Raw genomic sequence first — 20,419 nt, forward strand, 5'->3', positions numbered from 1 at the left:
AGCAGACTGTTGCTACAAAGAATGGCTGGTAACAACAGACGTGCCGACCAATGGTAAGGACGAACGGGTTGAAAGCAAAGCTGCCATCCTACAAAACTTTTCGCTCTTAAAAACAAAAAGCTAGTGGGAGCACGGCCCAGGGTTGATGTTTCACTCACTGAAGCTGCAAGCACCTGCTGCACAGCACGCACATTTCCGCGCGTCTGTGCCGAGAAGGTTGTGGGCCCAAGTTTTGTCGCGCTAAAGTTTCTCAACGGAATAAAAACGATCGAGTGGAGGCTTGTCGAAGGGTTGAAATTTGGGCCAGTTGGTACATACTTGTGTTGGGTGCGCAGCAGCGAAAACTAGATTTACGTTTTCATCGCTTCCTCAGATGTTCGCATAGGGAAGCCAAACGTTCGGCTTCGATTGGTCATAATTTGCCGCCTGCATCTACTGCGAGAATTACAAGCAGCGTTGTACATTCAACACTGTTACAAGACATTAAAGTATAGCGTTATCGTACGCCACGAATACCAAGAAACAATAAAGTTTCGCTGAATATTTGTGGAATATTTTTTTTCCTTTCTTTCTATACAGGATATCAAACCGGACCTCCTTTTTAGAACCGCCGTGCCCTTTCCCTTTCTCTTCTTTCTTTCAAACGTTTTCACACAAAAAATCATGCGCATTTGAAGATGGCGTCGTGCGTAAATGGCGTGATTTTGCTTTAGCGACTGAATACGATTGTTTTTCACTTGAAATTGATACTAAAGCTTCATACTGAAGGCACGTCATAACAGCTATGTACCTTTCATTCAGAATTAATGCAGCACTTTCTCCGCTAAAGTGAATTTAAAGTATAGAGGGCGCCGACCAAGTCGGCATGAGGCTCGCAGGGCGCCGTGTTGGAATGACGAGCTCCTACAAAAAGAGAGATCATGAATATTTCCGGCGCCTGCTTTGCTCCCACCAGGCCTTCCGTTTCGTGATACGCCCTAAAGATATGGGTCTCGCAGCGATACGCGAATCAAAGAAGCGATACAGTTTCTGCACTGAAACCGAACCCCGCCGCACTTTTGTGCACCCCGAACGCGTGACCACAGGCCGCCGCTGCGCGCTCAACCAAGCGCGACCCTTCGCAGAAACTTTTCTTCAAAAACGCCATTCAAGGGAAAAAAGGAAACCACCCAAGCTGCGAACGCGGTATAGAAAAACTAGCTTGGCTGCTGCTTATCATCGGCACCCGGTCATTCTATTTTTCCGCACGATCGCACTTTATCTTCAAAGATACCTCCGCCCAGACAAGCAGAAATGTTTATACGGTATCTTGTTGACCGCGAACTGAGCTTTGAGGACCCCTGTTGAAAAGTGGCTGACCGAATACGCGCATTTGTTCCAAGTTCACAGGCAGCCGCTTTTTTTCCAGCATGGATGTCTCTGGATAGCTGTATCCGACTCCCTATAGCTCTCCCGTTTCTGACCCGTCAAGCGTACGGAGTGGGAAATTTTTATAATATATATGAGGGCGTTTGCAAAATTTCGAATGGAGCGGTGTGTGGACGGGGTAGAATTGTAAAACAACTGAAAGAGGAAGGCGGGAAAGGCGAAATTCAAAGCTTAGAAAAAGACGCAAGACGAAGCTTTGGCCGAGCCATAACAGAGTTGTTTAGATGGGTTTCTTTCCTTTTCCTTCTTTTTTTTAACTTATTCCCCCCTTCGAGTGTTCTAGCGTTAATGGTTGGCTGATTTCATTGCCTTGGGAGGAATCTATATCATGAGATTGAAATCGTGCCTTATATGGAATCTTTGTGCACGTAATATATACACGTAGCTGGCCTTTATTCGAGCTACACGAATACCGCAGTATGCTGTGTAACCTTTCGACTTAACGTCTCAATACAAAAAGGAGCGTTTTTTTTTCTACGTTATTCAATTTTTTTTACGTTTTTATAGTAGCAAACTCCTTTATTGTTGTTGTTTAAGAACTGCACGCCGACGCGGACACTAACCTCTCAATATGTTTATACTCTCAATGCGCTTTCATGCGAGTCCTCATATTGTCCACCTGGAATGCTGCTGTCCATGAGGAGCTTATGGTAGGCCGAGTGGGATATTATGCCATGCTATTTACGACGTTTGCGCCCCTTCATTATTCGGCTCTTAAATCAGCTGTACAAAACTGTATGCGCATACCCTGTAGGACTGGGATTATTTTAGACATAGCTTAAGTAATCCACTAAAAGCGCAGCTTAAGTAATCCACCAAGAGCGCGTTATATAGACTGGACCTTCGGATATGATTGATATTTCCGCGGGTAGGATGGTGACAGCAAGACGATTAACTAATTTTTGCCCCGGCGACTTTCTTCACACCTGTTCTGCGATCTGTTGTGTATGTCTTCTTTATTGGCTGCTCAGCTGTGACATCATCTGCGTAGTATCGCGCATATTTAAGATGCATAAATTTGCGGAGACACGCGGAGCGAAAGACGGAGTGATCTGTGTTCCCGTTAGGCCGAGTGATTTATGCATAGTCACGAAAGCCCACACGTGTAGCCCCCCCCCCCCCCCTCCCTATACCTGTCCTATTGCTGCCATTTTAGTCTTACCATATGTATGTTTAAAAGCATTAGAATAGCCACTGCGCTTCTTGCTAAGAGTCTTCTCACGCTGTTCCCCTTTCCCCCACCCCCAGTGTAGAGTAGCAAACCGGGTGCTCATCTGGTGCACCTCCCTGCCTTTCCTGTCCTTGCTCCCCCTCTCTCTCTCTCTCTCTCTCTCTCTCTCTCTCTCTCTCTCTCTCTCTCTCTCGCTGTTTAAGTATGCTTTAATATGAGCTGTCCCAACAAATCTCTTTTGCGAATATGTGTCTGCATTCATACGCTTGCATCCCAAAGGTAAAACACATATTAGCTGCTCATCTTCATCATCATCATCATCAGCCTGGTTATGCCCACTGCAGGGCAAAGGCCTCTCCCATACTTCTCCAACTACCCCGGTCATATACTAATTGTGGCCATGTTGTCCCTGCAAACTTCTTAATCTCATCCGCCCACCTAATTTTCTGCCGCCCTCTGCTACGCTTTCCTTCCCTTGGAATCCATTCCGTAACTCTTAATGACCATCGGTTATCTTCCCTCCTCATTACGTGTCCTGCCCATGCCCATTTCTTTTTCTTGATTTCAACTAAGATGTCATTTACCCGCGTTTGTTCCCTCACCCAATCTGCTCTTTTCTTATCCCTTAACGTTACACCTATCATTTTTCTTTCCATAGCTCGTTGCGTCGTCCTCAATTTAAGTAGAACCCTTTTCGTAAGCCTCCAGGTTTCTGCCGCGTAGGTGAGTACTGGTAAGACACAGCTGTTATACACTTTCCTCTTGAGGGATAGTGGCAACCTGCTGTTCATGATTTGAGAATGCCTGCCAAACGCACCCCAGCCCATTCTTATTCTTCTGGTTATTTCAGTCTCATGATCCGGATCTGCGGTCACTACCTGTCCTAAGTAGATGTATTCCTTTATCACTTCCAGTGCCTCGCTAGCTATCGTAATAATAATAATTATAGGGTTTTACGTGCCAAAACCACTTTCTGATTATGAGGCACGCCGTAGTGAGGGACTCCGGAAATTTCGACCACCTGGGGTTCTTTAACGTGCACCTAAATCTAAGTACACGGGTGTTTTCGCATTTCGCCCCCATCGAAATGCGGCCGCCGTGGCCGGGATTCGATCCCGCGACCTCGTGCTCAGCAGCCTAACACCATAGCCACTGAGCAACCACGGCGGGTTAAAGTGGTTGAAGAAAACTTCTGAGCAAAGTAGCACATACAGAGGTAACTTCGTTTTCACCATACGTTTTGTAGACGAATACTGCTGAAAACTGCTGTTCTATTCCGAGACTGTTAAACATTACTTTAGTTTTCTGCAGATTAATTTTTAGACCTACCCTTCTGCTTTCCCTCTCCAGGTCAGTGAGCATGCATTGCAATTGGTCCCCTGAGTTACTAAACAAGGCAATATCATCAGCGAATCGCAAGTTACTAAGGTATTCTCCATTAACTTTTATCCCCATGCAATTCTTCCCAATCCAGGTCTCTGAGTACCTCCTGTAAACACGCTGTGAATAGCATCGGAGAGATCGTATCTCCCTGCTGCTCATCTTCGCATAGCTCTACTCCCCTCATCACTCATTTTCTGCGTAAGTACTATCGCATAGCCTAACTCAATCAAGAAAATGGGACGGAGAAACTTTCTTATCTCTCTCCCCTCACTCTGCGTGTGTGCATGTGCGCGTGTGTGGTTGGGTGGTGGGCGTGCGCAGGGAGCGAAGGATGGAGGGAGGCAGCATAGGGTCAAGGCAGAAAAAGAATTCAACACGGACACACACTCCTGCAGTGCGCAGATGGACGCAGTTACCACGTGAAGTCGAGAATGGGACCCGTTGAGGAATGCTTCTCAAGTTTGATCCCCGCGGCGCTTGCACTTTGAACAGCGTGGAAGCAATTTCTTCAGCGAAATTTTACAAAACTTCTCTGTTGAAGGAAACCGGTACAGGAGTACGCGTCCATTCTACCCGGAGGTGACAAGAACGTACAGGTGAATGGCATCGTTACAACGTGGGAAAAGTGTCGTAAGACATGAAGGAGCAAGGAAACGAAGGATGGCGCTGCATGATGATGTGCATTTCGCGTGTACTGTAATTTTACTATTTGATCGGAATTTTTACCATAGGTTATGTTATCATCTCATTATGTTTTTGTTATCTTCTGCTGCCGCATTCACAAAGTTCTCCTCTCCTAAGTGCTCTTTCCCGTAAGGCCTGTCTCTTAGCTAATATGTTGCTCATCATGATTGGCTGGCATCATACAGGCTCAGTTGTTTAACGTCTGCTACGCAGAGTACCTAGACATATTTGAGTTCCTGTTCTTTGAACTGCAGTTTCTGACGCAGTTAGCCAGCCATGCTCCTCCTCTTTGTGATGGCCAATGGAAGCCAACAAACTTGCCCAGATAAAAAAAGAAGGCTTCGTAAAACTGGCGTCTCTGCTTAGAGGGTACGTCTAATGCTTGGAGGAGAGTGAACCGAATAGATTCGATCAGGACCGAGACGATAACAGGACCGAGAGAAAGGGGAGAAGAAGTTATGGGAAGCGCGGAAAACTCGCGCGCGTGCACGTGATCCGCGTTCGCGACGGTCGGTGAATCTCCTCGCCTCTGTCTTTAAATTTCGCCATCACGCTCGCCGCCATCAGCGCGGTCGCCGGCGCTGCCGAAATCGTAAATCTGGCTCCCGCTAGGATCTCCGTAAAGGGCGTTACTCTCTAGTGCGCCCTCGTGGGCATCGCTCTTCGAGAGTCGACCTCGAACGTGCAGGCAAAATACATACACCTACTGGGCACGACACACGGGCCCGAAGGCGAGGAGGCCGCCGTGCCAGCTTATGTAGCGCTGCCGAGCACAGACGAGGTTAGACGCGTATTTGGAGGGCGGGGAATTCGCATCGAGCGCGCGCCGGCGGGCGGGCCGATACGATTACGGCGCGCGAGCCCAGCGAAGAGGAGGGGGAGTGGGGGGCCGTTAGGATCCAAATGGGCGCCCGAGATATATTCATGGGGCTGCGGGGAGTCGGGGCCCAGAAGGCCATTAGGAAGGCACGGCACGAGGAGGCGCGGAACCATCGGGCCCATCGAGGCTTCGAATCACCGCTCGAACTCTGCCAATATATATAGCCGCCCACGCCGAGGAACGATAGCGGGCGCGCAAGAGGCGCAGAGAATGGAAGAGAATTGCGGGGCAGAGGGCCGACGACTACGCGAAAGGGATGTAGTGTGTATATACACTGCAGGCGTTTGGGAGAGGCGACTTGGCGCGTGGCCTCTTGAGGGGACGATAATGGGCGCTTCTATACACGACCGGGAACCGCGTAACACTTGCACTGTCACACCTCGCAGGAACGCGCCGAGACGCACACTTCGCGTCGTCATGCATCCGGGACGAAAGTGTAGGGCGAGGCACGAAAATAAATTTCTCGTTGCTAATACCGCGCGCGGAGTTAGCAACTAGCGTTAACTTCCTAAGTAAACAAAAATGTTTGGCCAGGAGAGAGAGAGAGAGAGAGAGAGAGAGAAAGGAAGACAGAAAGGCAGGGAGGTTAACAAGACTGAGTCCAGTTTGCTACCCTACACGTGGGGAGGGGAATGGGGAGTGAAAGAGGGAGAGAGAGAACTTAGGTATAGGATGTCTACAGTCTGGCACTCAAGTCTGTTTCCCTCAGGTAGCGAAAAAGCGCTCGAACTGCTTTCTGGGCCAATGAACTATGAGGCCAGGCCCCCAAGATCTTCGCTTCCGTAAATGGCCTGTCATCCAGTCTATTTAAGGCACACTGGAGAGTCTCGCGTTGATTATCGAAGCGAGAACAGTGGCACAGAAGGTGACTGATAGTCTCTTCACACTTGCACTTCGCGCACATTGGTGAATCCGCCATTCCAATACGATAGCTGTAGGAGTTGGTGAATGCTACTCCTACCCACAGCCGACACAGCAGTGTTGCGTCACGTCGTGGAAGGTTCGCTGGTAATGTAAGTTTCAGTGATGGGTCGAGGCTGTGTAAACGACACTTAGAGTTCTGAGGTGTATGCCAGCAACCTAACGTGATTGTACGAGCGAGACTGCGAAGCTCTCTTGCAGCGTCGACTCTGGATAAAGGTATAACGAGTGTCGGTGAGCCAGCCTGGGCACGTCGGGCAGCGTCATCGGCGAGGTGATTACCAACGATGCCACAATGTCCCGGCAGCCACTGAAATATGATATTATGTCCTGTTTCAGAAGCGCAATGGCAGGTTTCGTGGATTTGTGACACCAGCTGTTCATAATTGCCACGTCGTAAACTTCTCAAGCTCTGGAGGGCTGCTTTCGAGTCACAAAATATTGCCCATTTGTTGGGCGGTTCTTTTTCAATGTATTCGACAGCAGCGCGAAGAGCGGCCAGTTCAGAGCCTGTAGATGTCGTTACGTGTGATGTCTTAAACTTGATGACGACCGATTGAGATGGTAGAACAACGGCGCCCGTAGAATTTTCCGAGACGGAACCATCCGTGTAGACATGAATGCGGTTAGAGTATGAACAATGCAGAAGTTCCAATGTGATCTGCTTGAGAGCCGCGGTGGTCAGGCTAGCTTTCCTCACTATTCCTGGAACAGCAAGGTACACAGGAGGCTTCTTCAAGCACCACATAGGGGATGGCGTTCTTGTTGCGGGTGAGTGCCTCAAAGACAAAGAGTGCCGGTTAGCCGCAATTGATCTGGAGAACGCTGCCCTGGGTCTTTTCTCAGGCAATCGAGCGAGATGGTGGTCAGGGACTCTGGATATATGGCGAACATGCACCCGGAGCGCGTCGATATCTATATAGGTCCTTATTGGGTGGTCTCTCGCGGTGGCAATTGTTGCCACGGTTGAAGCATTTCGAGGTAGCCCCAGACATGTTCGAAGGGCTTGGCCTTGAATGCTCTGTAGGACATGGATGTTAGTTTTGTTAGCATTGGACAGCACTGGTGTGCTGTATCGCAAGTATCCTAGGAAGAGCGTCCGGTATAGTTGAAGCATAGATGCCACGGATGTGCCCCACGTTTTACCGGCGAGAAACCTTAGTATATGGGAGATAGAAGTAAGCCTCTTCTTCAAATATGTGATGTGGGGGCTCCATGAAAGGTCTCTGTCTATAATAACACCTAGGAATCGGTGAGTTTTTGCGTAGGAAATTGGTTGGTGGTCAATAGAAATGGGGTACCAGGTCATGGGCTTGTGGGTAAAGGCGACTAAGGCGCACTTCTCGGTCGAAATGCTGAGGCCTTGCGCACGCAGGTACGATGATGTTAGGGTCACGGCTTTTTGGAGTCGTGCACGCACCTGGAGACGTGTAACTGCCGAGGCCCATATGCATATGTCGTCAGCATATATGGAAAGGTTTACTGTATGTGGTAGAACGTCGGCAAGGCCAAGGATTGCAAGGTTGAACAAAGTGGGGCTAAGAACCCCACCCTGAGGGACGCCACGGTAAGTGTAATGGTCAGCAGTTCGGCCATCTGCACTGTGCACAAAGAAGGATCTTTTGAATAGATAGCTCCGAATCCACCGAAACATGCGTCCACCTATTCCATTATTTTCCAGGGCATCAAGGATGGCTTCATGCGTTACATTATCATAGGCGCTTTTCACGTCGAGGAATAGTGCAACCGATATACGCTTGTGGTGTTTTTCCTGTTGTACAGATGAGACTAGGTCGATGACGTTGTCAATAGAGGAACGGCCTCTTCTAAAACCAGCCATGGCATCGGGGTATACGTTGTGGCGCTCAAGATACCATTCTAGGCGGGTGAGAATCATTCTTTCCATGACCTTCCCAACACAGCTGGACAGCGCAATGGGTCGGTAGGACGCCAGGTCAAGTGGCGACTTTCCAGGCTTCAGGAGTGGTATCAAGCGGCTGGACTTCCACCGCTCAGGAACGACGCCATCATTCCATGACTGGTTATAACATTCCAGCAGTCTGCTTCGGCCATCTTCACCTAGGTGGCATAAAGCAGCGTAGGTGATGCCATCTGGTCCTGGCGACGATGAGCGCCTGCATGAGGCCAGAGCAGCGTCCAATTCCTCAAGTGAGAAGGACACATTCAATTCTGGGAAGCGTGTCGCAGGAACTTCACCCAGAATTTCACTATTGATGGTGACCACACTGCCCGCAATCTTCACACAGAAATCTTCGGCTATATCGACCTGTGAGCGGCCTTGATGGAGGGCTAGGGCTGAGAATGGGTGTCGTTGCTGTGGAGACGAGCCAAGGCCGCGCACCGTCCTCCATATGATAGACAGAGGCTTGCGGGGGTCAAGTGATTCGCAGAACGTCTTCCACCGTTGTTCCTCCAACCTGTCCATACGACGTTGGATTTTCTTCTGTATACGTCGAGCGACTCTAAGGTCATGAATTGACTTCGTGCGCCTGTATCGCCTCTCGGCTCTTCTGCGAATCGTTCGAAGTCGCTCAAGTTCCATGTCAAAATCCGTACGTTTTTTCGCAGATGTAAATGTGTACTTAGACGATTCCAGTACACTTGTAATAAGGTTTTCAATGGCCAGGAAGCAGCAACTATAGTCGGGAGGCAGATACGAGCGTTAAAGTACGGCAGCGCCGCGTAGTATGCGACGAATTGTTTGAACGATGAGCCCGTATATGGGCTGTTGTGCTTCTTGCTTAGGTGACTACCTCGCGGGAAAGCATTTGGTGTAGTAGTCAAAGAGATAGTACTCTGAGAAAGGTTGGGCAAACCAACAGGAGCAGTGTTTTAGAACCAACAGAAAGAAAATGATACGCGTATAATGAAGCAATAAAATATTATGAAGCACGCAGATGCTTCGGTATGATTTTTGTGCGATGGCTGGCCCCACTCAAGGGAACAGATTTCCATGGGAAAACTTCATATAGCTGTGTTCATTATTTGGAAGTAGGTTGCAGTTTACGTGACAATCTGAGCATAAGAAATCAGGCACTCAGCAACAAAGACCTTGTCCAGATCGTAAGCCCTGCTCGTGCCGGTGACAAAAGGTCAAATTCGACGACATCTACGACTCAAAACAATACATCTAAGATTAAAGCATGTCACTAGAGGAAAGCCTTAAAGACACAATATGCCTGGACGTGACGTCACGTACAATAGTAAACGCTGACGTATTCTATATATATAGCTACTGATGTTATAGTTTCAGAGGAACTTCAAGAAAATGCTGCTCGTGCAGCAGTTGGTGTTATATATATATATATATATATATATATATATATATATATATATATATATATATATATATATATATATAAAGGAAGCAGTTATTCGGATCTGGTGTTCAGTCATTTGAAGAAGTGCAGGTTGAAAGGAAATTAAATATTTGTTTTTGATTGTCAACGTGACCCTGTACTTCTTTCTAATTATACATATATGTATATATATGGCGACTTGGTGACAATGCATGCAGCGCAACCTGTAAAACAAGTTTATCTAACAATCGCGAACGGATCCACTGCTCTGCGGGTACGGCATATCCTCGGGCAGCTGATCGTGCCGAAATTGGTATTTCATAGAGTGTTTGACCTCGCTCGCAGAGCTAACTCAAACACTCGCAGATAGTGTCAGATTTAGCCGCACAATTCTGGCATAGTCAGTACCTCTTCAGCGAATACAGCTAGGAGTATGGTATATCAGTATGAAGTATAAAGATAAGCATGATCGTAGTCAAAATCTGCACTCATTATAACACTTAATGTGCTCACAGCAATTTTGTTGATGAATAGTTTCCAAGGTTATTGATTTCTGTTGAGGTGGATCCGCTAAGCCGGCGGAAAGGCATATCTCCAAATTAATGTCGCACATCGTTATTTTCACACCACTGCAGGTGGCGACTGTGCTGATATATGATGTCCGTCACTCCAGTAGACACTACGTCACGCCAAACTGAAATCATACCACCCAAAGACGTCGACAGAGTTAGGCTCGCGGCTGATCACCAAGACAATTTAAAGGTCGCATGTCTTCGCTAACGAGTGAGCGGGGTGCCATGATTTGTAACAATCCCTTCTCCATTCATTCTCTCGGCCGTGATGGCAAAATTGATTTGACAGTTAAGACAGCGTCAATGGGTACGTGACACCGGCGCACGTGACGCTTCTCAAAGGAGCACTGTAACAAGCTCACAAAGCCTCCGCAAACCAACGTTTCTGGACCCAATCTTTTTCCACGAGCTATAAAAGTCGGCCGAAGGAGCGACAGTGCCAACTTCTACGAATTCTCGTTTCAACGAATTCTTTTTCTTCTTTTCTTTTTTTTGTATAACACGCGGTTACTCGAGGATTACGGACATCTCCTGCACCCTTGGAACAGAGATTTTTGCCGAACAAGGAAAATTGAAGTGTCCATCACGAAGCTGCGCTGCCGTATACCTGCATTGAACTTCTACCTCCACAGGTCTGGTCTGGTCCCCTCACCATTATGCTCATTCTGTGGCGAAGCGGAGACAATCGACCATTTCTTGTTGTCTTGCAGACGTTTTTCTATTATAAGAAAACGACTACTCGAAATGCCGCTTCGCTCTATTGGTCTAACTTTATCAGTGCCTGTGATCCTATCTTTTGGAGCCTCCATTGTTGGGTTCAGCCACAGAAATGTTTGCTTGGCGATCCAAAATTACCTAATTGAAACCAATCGTTTTCCATGTTAGATTGATCGTTCTCCCTCCCTACCATAGCTTTCTTTTATTTCTTATCTATTATTAATTATTATTGTTATTATTATTATTATTTTCTTATACCCGGTTTTCATCTGATTTTCTATTTTTTTTTCTCCAGACACAAAACGTTTACTTTTAACCTCACACGCCCAAATTGTTAACTCCCTTTTTATCATTATTATTTTTAGGCACCTAATTAAACCGCCCGATTCTTGGCCAATCCCCCACTGTGGGTATGTGCCACGGCCACATAGGACAACAACAACAACAACAACTACTCGGCCGCTCGCTTAGCCTTGCGACACGTTGCCATGTAGAAGACCGCGACATGGGCAGTCGGCTACGTGCGTGGGTTCACTCGGCTCGAATCGCAGAGAGCAGTTTGTTTCGGACAAACAGGGTCGCCACTCACTTGTCGTAGTCGGCCTTGCAGAAGAGCTTCCTGTCCCGCGAGTAGCAGGACTGCTCGAGCGGCGCGTGGCACACGGAGCACTGGAGGCAGGCCTCGTGCCACGAGTGCTCCATGACGCGCAGGATGTACCGGTCCACGATGGGCAGCCCGCAGCCGGCGCACAGGGACGCGGCCGCGGCCGACGGGTGGCCGGACGCCGGCGCGGCCGTCGCCGGGGCGTCGTCGCCAGCCACGGGGCAGCCGCCCGGTGGCCCCGACGATGACGAGGGGCTCTTGGAGCCGCTGCCCTTGCGCATGCGGCTCTCGGGACCTGCGTGGTGCGAAAGCAACGCATCGGGCTCGTTCGAGGCTCCTGGAACTTCATCGAGCCGCTTGGCAGCCATTGGTTTTGTCCTTTCCTGTGGGTATTTGGTGGCCAAACGTAATCCGACTCTGAATAGGCTAAGTGAGGTGTAATGTGCAGGTGCTAGCAGCACTTAAATTTCAGCTTTATGCGGCCAGCTGTCTCAACTTCTTCCTCCAGGTGTAAAAGAAAAAAAAAATAACACCGATGAAGCTCGATTAGGTTGGATGGTGGAGCACGAGGTGCCGATCATACGAGGGGCGGGAGATCATGCAGCTAACCTAGGCTGACGAGAAGGCGCGGCTTCTCTTTCATTGTGGTTTTGGAACTGGTGTACCCAGTTGGGTTTGGTTGGAAACGGGGCGATACTCCAAAAAAAGGTACTGAAGACTGTTGCATATGTGTGTGTGCGGGCCCGCACGAAGACGTCCTACCGTTAACTCACAGCACACAACTGGAATCGCTGAGCATAATATTTATAGCAATATCAGGCCCTTGTCTTGTGCTCGTTTACGTGAGGTCGAAATCTATGAAGGCCACTGCATGGTTGTCACGACTTCGGTGTGGAATTGTGCTGTGCTAAACTACACTGATCATGTTCATATCTGACTTGGACCTGTTCAATTGTGTCTGGAGCTCAGTATGTGGTCAGTACACCGGATAGCTTAATGTTTGCATCCAGAAAAGTAAGAGCCGCAACATCTATTCGAGCAAGCAATGTCGAATGTTGTGTCGCAAACAGTGGCATTTTTTGCGCTATTGTAACATAAACTATCTTCTGTACCCACGCCGACGTGATCGCTTTATTGTCCACTTTAAAATTTATGTGGTTGCGGTAGAGGGATTCCGGCATTCCTGCGAAGGCGCAAGAAAAAAATGGCGCATGTATGGTTCCGTACTTGCTAGATGCATGGCAGCTTGATTGTAGACAGCGAAGAGGCCCTGGCCTGCCTTCACAGAATAGAGTTTCCTCATTGGCGAGCTTTCTGGCATCGGGCACTCATGATGGTGATCTGTATAATAATAAGGCGATCACCGCGGCGATGAACACTCGCTGGCGATACTTGGGAAAGAGAAGTTTTATGAATTTGTGAATACGGTCCCTGTACCTTTGCGACGTGCTTGTTATATGGCGACTGGCCACCAACAAATAAGATTAAGTGGAGAGGCAAGGAGCGCTGTCAAAACGGGCAACAAGTCCACGGAACTAATTTACAGAGAAAAAAAATGCCAATGAAGAAACTGAACGCGATATCATGGAACTGCATGCTTTGTAAAAGGCCCATTTCAGTTGATTGGATGCGTCGGTCTTTTGCCTCTCGTCGATCATTCAGCTCCTTAAGGCTTGCGGAAATGGTTGCTAAGAGGATGTCCAAAAATTGCGTGCATTTCCCGTCCTTAAAGAAGCAACGGCTTCGTTGTTACACTACCACTATCCTATTGTACTACGAGGGAAGCGTTCATTATCCACCGCTATGGGGAAAATCGCACAATCCCATATATAATTTCCCCGATTTCACGAGCGAAACTATACGGCTGCCGTTCCGCCTGACGTCCAAGCTAGGACGCCGGAAACCTCAACCAAAGCAAATAAACGACCAACATGTACAGGCTTATATCCTGTACATTAAATATATACAGGCCGCCCGACAAAATGACATCACCGAAGCACTCAGCTGGGCCAGCATACTCGGGTTCGCTCGCCTCTGTCGCGCGGCCTATTGGACCCACAGTTCTACGAGCCGAACGGCCGTGCACCCACCCGCCGGCCCGCGCACACACGAATTCCGGTCACCCTCGATGAGCCACTCGAGCCCGACCCTTCTGCGCTCTCGGTTGTGTCCCGCGTCCACTTCAAAGAGCAGAGGAAGAGAAGGAGCGTGCGAGCAGGCACTACTGGACAACGCTGGGTCGACGAAGGGTCCACTTGAAGCGGCCAGACGGGAAAGGTAAAACTTTCGCCCTTTTCACTCTCTATCTCTCCCTCTACCGACACTAGAGTTCGCAGAGGTTCCCACGGGGAAAACACATGCCTGGGCGGGGCTGCTTGCGTTGGGCTCTAAAGGCGCAAACCTCAAGTGCGTGTATAGTGCACCATCCCAGTTCCATTCCTCGTTTCCCGACCTTCCTTCTTTTTGCTTGTCATACCGTCGCGCACTCCCGGCCCGTTGCTATTAGAGCTATCGACTTTGCCGGTGATCATCTTCGAAACCGATTGTTCCTTTCGGTCACGGCCTCTTTCATGGTTTCGCTTCCTGCTCCCCACAGAAGAGACCGAGGCGGGTCATATTATAACCGCCTTGGCTGCCTCTACTCTTACCACTCTTTATAAGAGTTCGGATTTAGGAGTTCGGTAGGCTACAAAGCAGGACTCCGTTTCTGCGGCGGCTTGGACAAAATTGGGAGCGATACGCGGTGCCACTTAGGATCCAACATGATTGCCAGAGTAGTGAGAACTTTGCAAAGTTGACTTTGTTGTGATATAACCGAGCGCAAGTTTTTGGGAACACTTCAAAGTGCCGCGCCGTAGCTCGTAATATTGGTCGCATCGCTGTGAACTCTCATCTGCGCATCGAGGCTTGGATCGATAGGAAAAATGATCCCTCTCTACAGATGGAACGTGGTTCAAAGCAACGGGACAAAAGTATGTGGTTGGAAAGAAGCTGGCGTTAGGGAGATCAAAGAGGGCGTTTGCTCTTGGGGAGAACCGCACGTGGACAATCGAGTCAGCTCGAAGCACGCTGAAAGCGTTGTTCATCTTGTTGCGGTTGAATGTCAACCATTGCCAACCAAAGTGAGATTGAAAAGGAAAAAGGACGGGCATTAGAGGGCGGTGCGGAAAGGCCGCCCAATTCTCTACAGCTTTCAACACATGCCACCGGACCCGTGTTGCAATATCGTATGGCCAATCATTCCGTAAAAGTCTGCACAGGAAGGTGGAGCAATGCGGTAGCTATGGCTATACATAATCGCTATAAAAACGCTACACTAATAGCAGGAAATGGCACCAAAAGATGACAGGAGCCAACATGAGGCTGACACGAGCAGCCGCGGATACGGCCCAATATGCCTGGCTTTTTCCTCCATCATCCATGCTTAGGTCCCTTTCAGCTTCCTGTCGTCGAAAACGATTTTAACTGTATAGTGTGAGTGGTGCCGCTCGAGGCAGAAAGAGCGATGGCGACAAGTTGCCATGCAAGTCGTATTGCGGAGCCGATGTGTGCGCTTCGCTTCTTTTAGCCGTTCAGGAAACACCGCTTCTCACGCGGAGGTTGCTGGATCCAGCAGCTAACCCCACAGATGAGCACACTTTTCACCAACTTGTACACGTGTTGCGATATAGGCGCCCTTTCGGCGAGGGCAGCCCGGTGTGCGTAACCGCTGCAACGACTGCTGTAGCAAGCCAAGTATTACAAAAGCCGCTGCTGTTTTCGTGTTTTCGTAGCTTTGTCGCGCGCTCTAATGGAGAACTGTACTAAGACACCGTCTCCTGTTCCCGAATGGCATGTCCAGCGCAAGGCGAGACGGTTTTGCAGCAATGCGTTCAATCTCCGAAACCGATATGCAGGGTAACCAACCGAATTTTTTTTGGTTAACCTCCCTGTTTTTCCTCTTTATATGTACATATGAGAATGTGCTTCACGCAGGCGCGTACCCAGGATTTTTTTTCGGGGGGGGGGCAACCCAAGGTAACTTTTCTGTGCAGGTGAGGGGGGAGGGTACCTTTACTAGTACGAATGTGAATAATGCCCACCATTCCTCATAAAGACGCGTAAACCCACAAAAGATAAATGAAATAAGGTGTATGTCACAGGTACGCCTGTGAGATACACCTCTCCTTTGCTTGGTAAACAACGAACCACATCAAATGGACTCGCGCAGGAAAGAAGCGCGGGAACAACACTGCCAAGAACAGGTAAACAAGTGAAAGTGTAAAATAAAGATTGCTACAGTAGAATACAAAAAAAAAACAGCAGTTCGCAGCCAAGGCCCACGGATCACGCGGGGTTGTGTTACTCCGCCAGGCAATCACAGAAGCAAAAAAAAAAAAAAAATCGTCGTCATGCGCTTTTTTCAAAATGACATCGTACTTAATACCTCCGGAGCGTCTGCTGTTCTTGAAGATTCTTTTCATCGGCGGAAGCAATGAGGTGTGCTTCAGGCACGGACAAAGTGTATGGAGTCTGAGCATTTCACTCTTCAAATGTCTGCGGTACAGTTCATTTCACTGCTGAACCCGTTTCACTCATGAAACTTCACTGCCAACTGAAGTGAAACTTGACAACAAATTACTGCAGCGAAGCAAACATTTTATTTCAGTTCAATAAAGAATTAGGCTTTCGCCATTCCACTATAACAGGCGAGGGAAAACGTATAAAATTAGCGCTAATAATTTTGTTTTTGTTGTTACCGCCTTATTTGGGTAACAGAAAAGCTTGAAGTGCGAATTAGTTGCACCCTCGCGGAGGAACAGTGGCTAGCGGTTATGAGGGCGTGCGCCGGGTTTCACTGCAAACTTAAGATTTGACTATAGTAGCGTTTTTTGAATTAATTCTGGAAGAATTATAGAGAAATATATATTTGCGGAACACTCACAGTTATTTTGGATCCCTCGTTTACTGCTCTACCAGGTTCAGTGCCAAAACCGACTCGTATTGTTATTTGGGAAGTTGCGTAACGATGCGTATCCGCCAGTCCCGTACAATCGCGTATAGCGCAGGACGCTGCGGTTGTAGACGTACTGCACCCACCGCGGACGGTTAGAAAAAAACCCACATAGGCACAGTAGAGAAGTGCCTATGTCGGGCGGCTCGACAGATAACTGTAAAGGCGCCATTCAAAACACACGGAATCATTCTCCACTTCCGGCGGCATTTTCTCTACTTCTTTTTTAAATAAAGAGATTTCCATTCATAAATAATTTCACAAACAACGGTTAAATTTGTTAATTTTTGCTTTTCCTTCCTGTTTGAATGTCGCCTTGGCTCTCTCCCTTAGTAGATCGCTTAATTTCTCAACTCCTTGCGACTCTTGTTTCCACTTGCCAATTTTGCACGAAAAGTGCTGTACAATTAGGGAAAAACCATACGAGGTAACGGGTGACACTCATATGGCTTAGGGGTTTAAGGGTTATCGAAGGTTTTGATGATGGACGCTGTGTCGCATTATTTTATTTTCCACCTTATCTAACCCATATCGCAGATATATGGTTCCGAGGATCTGCCAGCGTCGCGGCGAGCCGTCACTCGAGGAAATAATGAAGCAAAAGGAAAAGTTAAACGCAAATGGCGTTTTATCCGGCCGCAACTCGTTCCACCAGCATACGGACCAGCTGACCACGAATCGAATCCCTTTCCTGGTCCCTGGATCAGTCTAAACAAAGAAGGTTGAACTAACGAAGCAACAGCGATGTGCGTGACCGTTGAACAGATGCTGACAGCTGAACGCATCTCGAGTTAATCGCGCGGACACCGAATCGATGAGAGAACTGGCCTTCACACCCCAGGAGATGCCGATAACTACCGCCATCCAAAATGAGTGAAAAAGGCAGCAAAATGTTGACACCGAATAGCTGTCAAGTCTCAACATTGATTTGGCGGCGCTGTAGAAATGTCTGTAAGGAGTGGTGGCGTGGAGCGGAGAGGGGGGATGCCTCTTAATTTCGCCCCCCCCCCCTGGGTACGTGCCTGGCTCCACGACTGTCATTCTTGCTTTATGCTCGTGATTGTGCGTGTCATTCAGGAATAATTTATAGGGTTTTCAGTGCCAAACTATACATCCATTCCTTCGCATCATAGGAACCGTCGACGAAAGCGCATGTGAGAAATTCTATAGGATACGTTATTCTGCACAGTAAAGCGCGGACGGCGCCAACAATTGCACCCGCCAGTGTCGGATTACTTGTATGTAGGTAACGGCTTCTAGATAATATCAACTATCAGCATGCCACAGATGGAGCTACTTGTCAATTCCCAGTTCCGACAATTCAGAGAGCTAGAAAAATAAACAAGAAACCAGAATAAATACTAGGAATACGAAGGCCCAGTCGAATTTCTTGTTTTCCTTTTTTCCCTTGTGTGTGGAGAAGGCGAGGAACGGTGAATTTCTGTTACTATATATAGCCTCATGGCTGGCGGTTCACCATACATCGATCATCATCATCATCATCATCATCATCATCATCATCATCATTAGCCTGGTTACGCCCACTGCAGGGCAAAGGCCTCTCCCATACTTCTCCAACTACCCCGGTCATGTACTAATTGTGGCCATGTTGATCCTCCAAACTTCCTAATCTCATCTGCCCACCTAACTTTCTGTCGCCCCTTGCTACGCTTCCCTTCCCTCGGAATCCAGTCCGTAACCCTTAATGACCATCGGTTATCTTCCCTCCTCATTACATGTCCTACCCATGCCCCATTTCTTTTTCTTGATTTCAACTAAGATGACATTAACGCGCGTTTGTTCCCTCTCTATAGCGCATCTATAGCACTCGCCAAACTTTTTAATTTCTCTCGCCTTCTTTTTATGCCTACATGAAAACCAAAGTTGATTCGTAACACCTAATTTGTGGCCACCTGTGTCTCGTCTTCTATTTTCTCCGTGGCGAAAAAGAGATGTTTCACCGCACCGACCCACAACGACACGGATTGATGGCGGGCTTAGAGAAGAAGGAGCACATCTGTCAACGCCAGAGAGGATCCCGTCACGCCTGTGGAGTCTAGCATATCGTGCCCACTATGTCACGCAGAAGCCAAACCAAACATGAAACTCCTCCTCTACGACTATTCCCGCTACACAAGGTACTAGAGAGAAATTAGCCGGAGCATGGAGTGCAACCAGCTACGAGAAGCGGATCTCCCCACTGCCTGATCTCTCCCCCTTGGAAACGCAGAAACGTCGTCTGCTATACGTATAGGGATTCGCCACAAAGACCGAACTCATTGGTCTGACCTGAGTAGACCTCAGAAATTTTAGCGCAACTGCCTCTACAATCCACCCAGCAACTCCCATTCCCTAACGAAGTGTTAAATCCATCTCTCCTCCAAATAAGGGTTTTATTATTTCATCATTTCGTCCTATTAGGTAAACGCTAGTAGATGGGTAACGCATTAGTAACAGCCGCTACTAGTGCATCTATTTCTTTTTCTTGAGGCGGGGGGGGGGGGGGTGGGAGAGTTTCCATGCAATATCATATACCTCCGTTACAGAGTCTCGAATTGCGAGATGGTACATACTCTACAGGGGAACAGCGCGAAAAGACGAAGAAAAAGAAGGGGAACATACACCAGCGCTGACGAGTACCCAGCGTACCTGCTAGGCCAAGCCGCCACGGTGTTGCAGTTTATTTCCTCTTACAGGAGCACTTGGGCTGTTGGAGACAGTCCCCAACGCTTGTCTTAGAACCTTTTAGTGCAGCCGTTACGAGAACTTTCTTCAAGCTTCCACTTCCGTTTTGAGCTGTTGATGCTGCTGCTGTTCACTAGCGGCAAAAATGTTGGAAATTTCGCTACGAGATAGCCCGTCGTCCCGAAATCATAGCTGAGAAAATCAGTACTCTAAAGCGAGAGGAAGACGTAAGGATGTTGTATTGCCCACTTGCATTGCTTTATTATTTTTTTTTCAGCAACCTCGACACCACTAAGCAGTTACTTTTCACGGCTGAACAATGGGGAATGAAAATGCCAAAAGCATCAGCCCCAAACCAAACCAATAAAACGTTAGAGGGCTGCAGCAGTGTCGGAGTCTTTTCCATCTCGCTTAATGCCCCCTCACATGAAATCATTGAGCAATAACGACGCCTCAAAAAGTAACGCTCATGACCTACACAGATCACTTATTCATAGCCCAAACCACTCAGCCTCTTCCCGTCTTTTTCATTAACCTACAAAAACTTCCGCTTTCTTTTTTTTCTTATTCAGCAGCTCCACTATTCGACTAACGATGCATAAATTGAGTGCCACGCGGCTGGCCGATATCAAAAATAGGGCTTTCCGATGCCTTATTAACTTCTTTTTTTTTTTATCTTCTCAAAATTTCTCATTGCGCCCACATTCACACAGGCCTGCCGCGTAGCCTACGGGAGCGCAACTCGGAAGCCCGCGAGAAGGGTCCGTTCGCTCGCACATGGCGGGTTGATTAAAAACTCACTCCGCATGCGTGCCGATATACTTATACCTATATATGTAAGGGTGGCACGCTCACACACGCATCGACTCACGTACGCACGTGGCACCATTAGAGCCACGTGAAGCTGGGCGCACTGCCCGAGCCAGTGCCGCCCCTAAAGCGGAAACAATGGACAGGGTCCGCGCGTATTGATTGCCCGCACCCGTTCGCGCCCTCTCTCTATCTCTCTCTCTCCGGTGTGCGCGCTCTTTCTTTCCTCGCTTTTCCTTCCCCCAAAAAAA

At 48.3% G+C, this 20,419-nt stretch overlaps 1 protein-coding gene across 1 annotated transcript in view; it reads right to left on the minus strand.

Moving 5' to 3' along the window:
* The window catches only part of LOC126516700 (LIM homeobox transcription factor 1-beta-like), a 250,506-nt gene that overhangs the window by 118,972 nt on the left and 111,115 nt on the right, over positions 1-20,419 (minus strand). The window contains exon 3 of the mRNA XM_050166798.3: positions 11,666-11,975. Coding sequence (XP_050022755.1) covers positions 11,666-11,975 — 310 coding nt within the window. The remainder of the gene's footprint in view (positions 1-11,665; positions 11,976-20,419) is intronic.

The sequence above is a fragment of the Dermacentor andersoni genome, chromosome 1 (assembly GCF_023375885.2).
Source record: "Dermacentor andersoni chromosome 1, qqDerAnde1_hic_scaffold, whole genome shotgun sequence".
Taxonomy (NCBI): Eukaryota; Metazoa; Arthropoda; class Arachnida; order Ixodida; family Ixodidae; genus Dermacentor; species Dermacentor andersoni.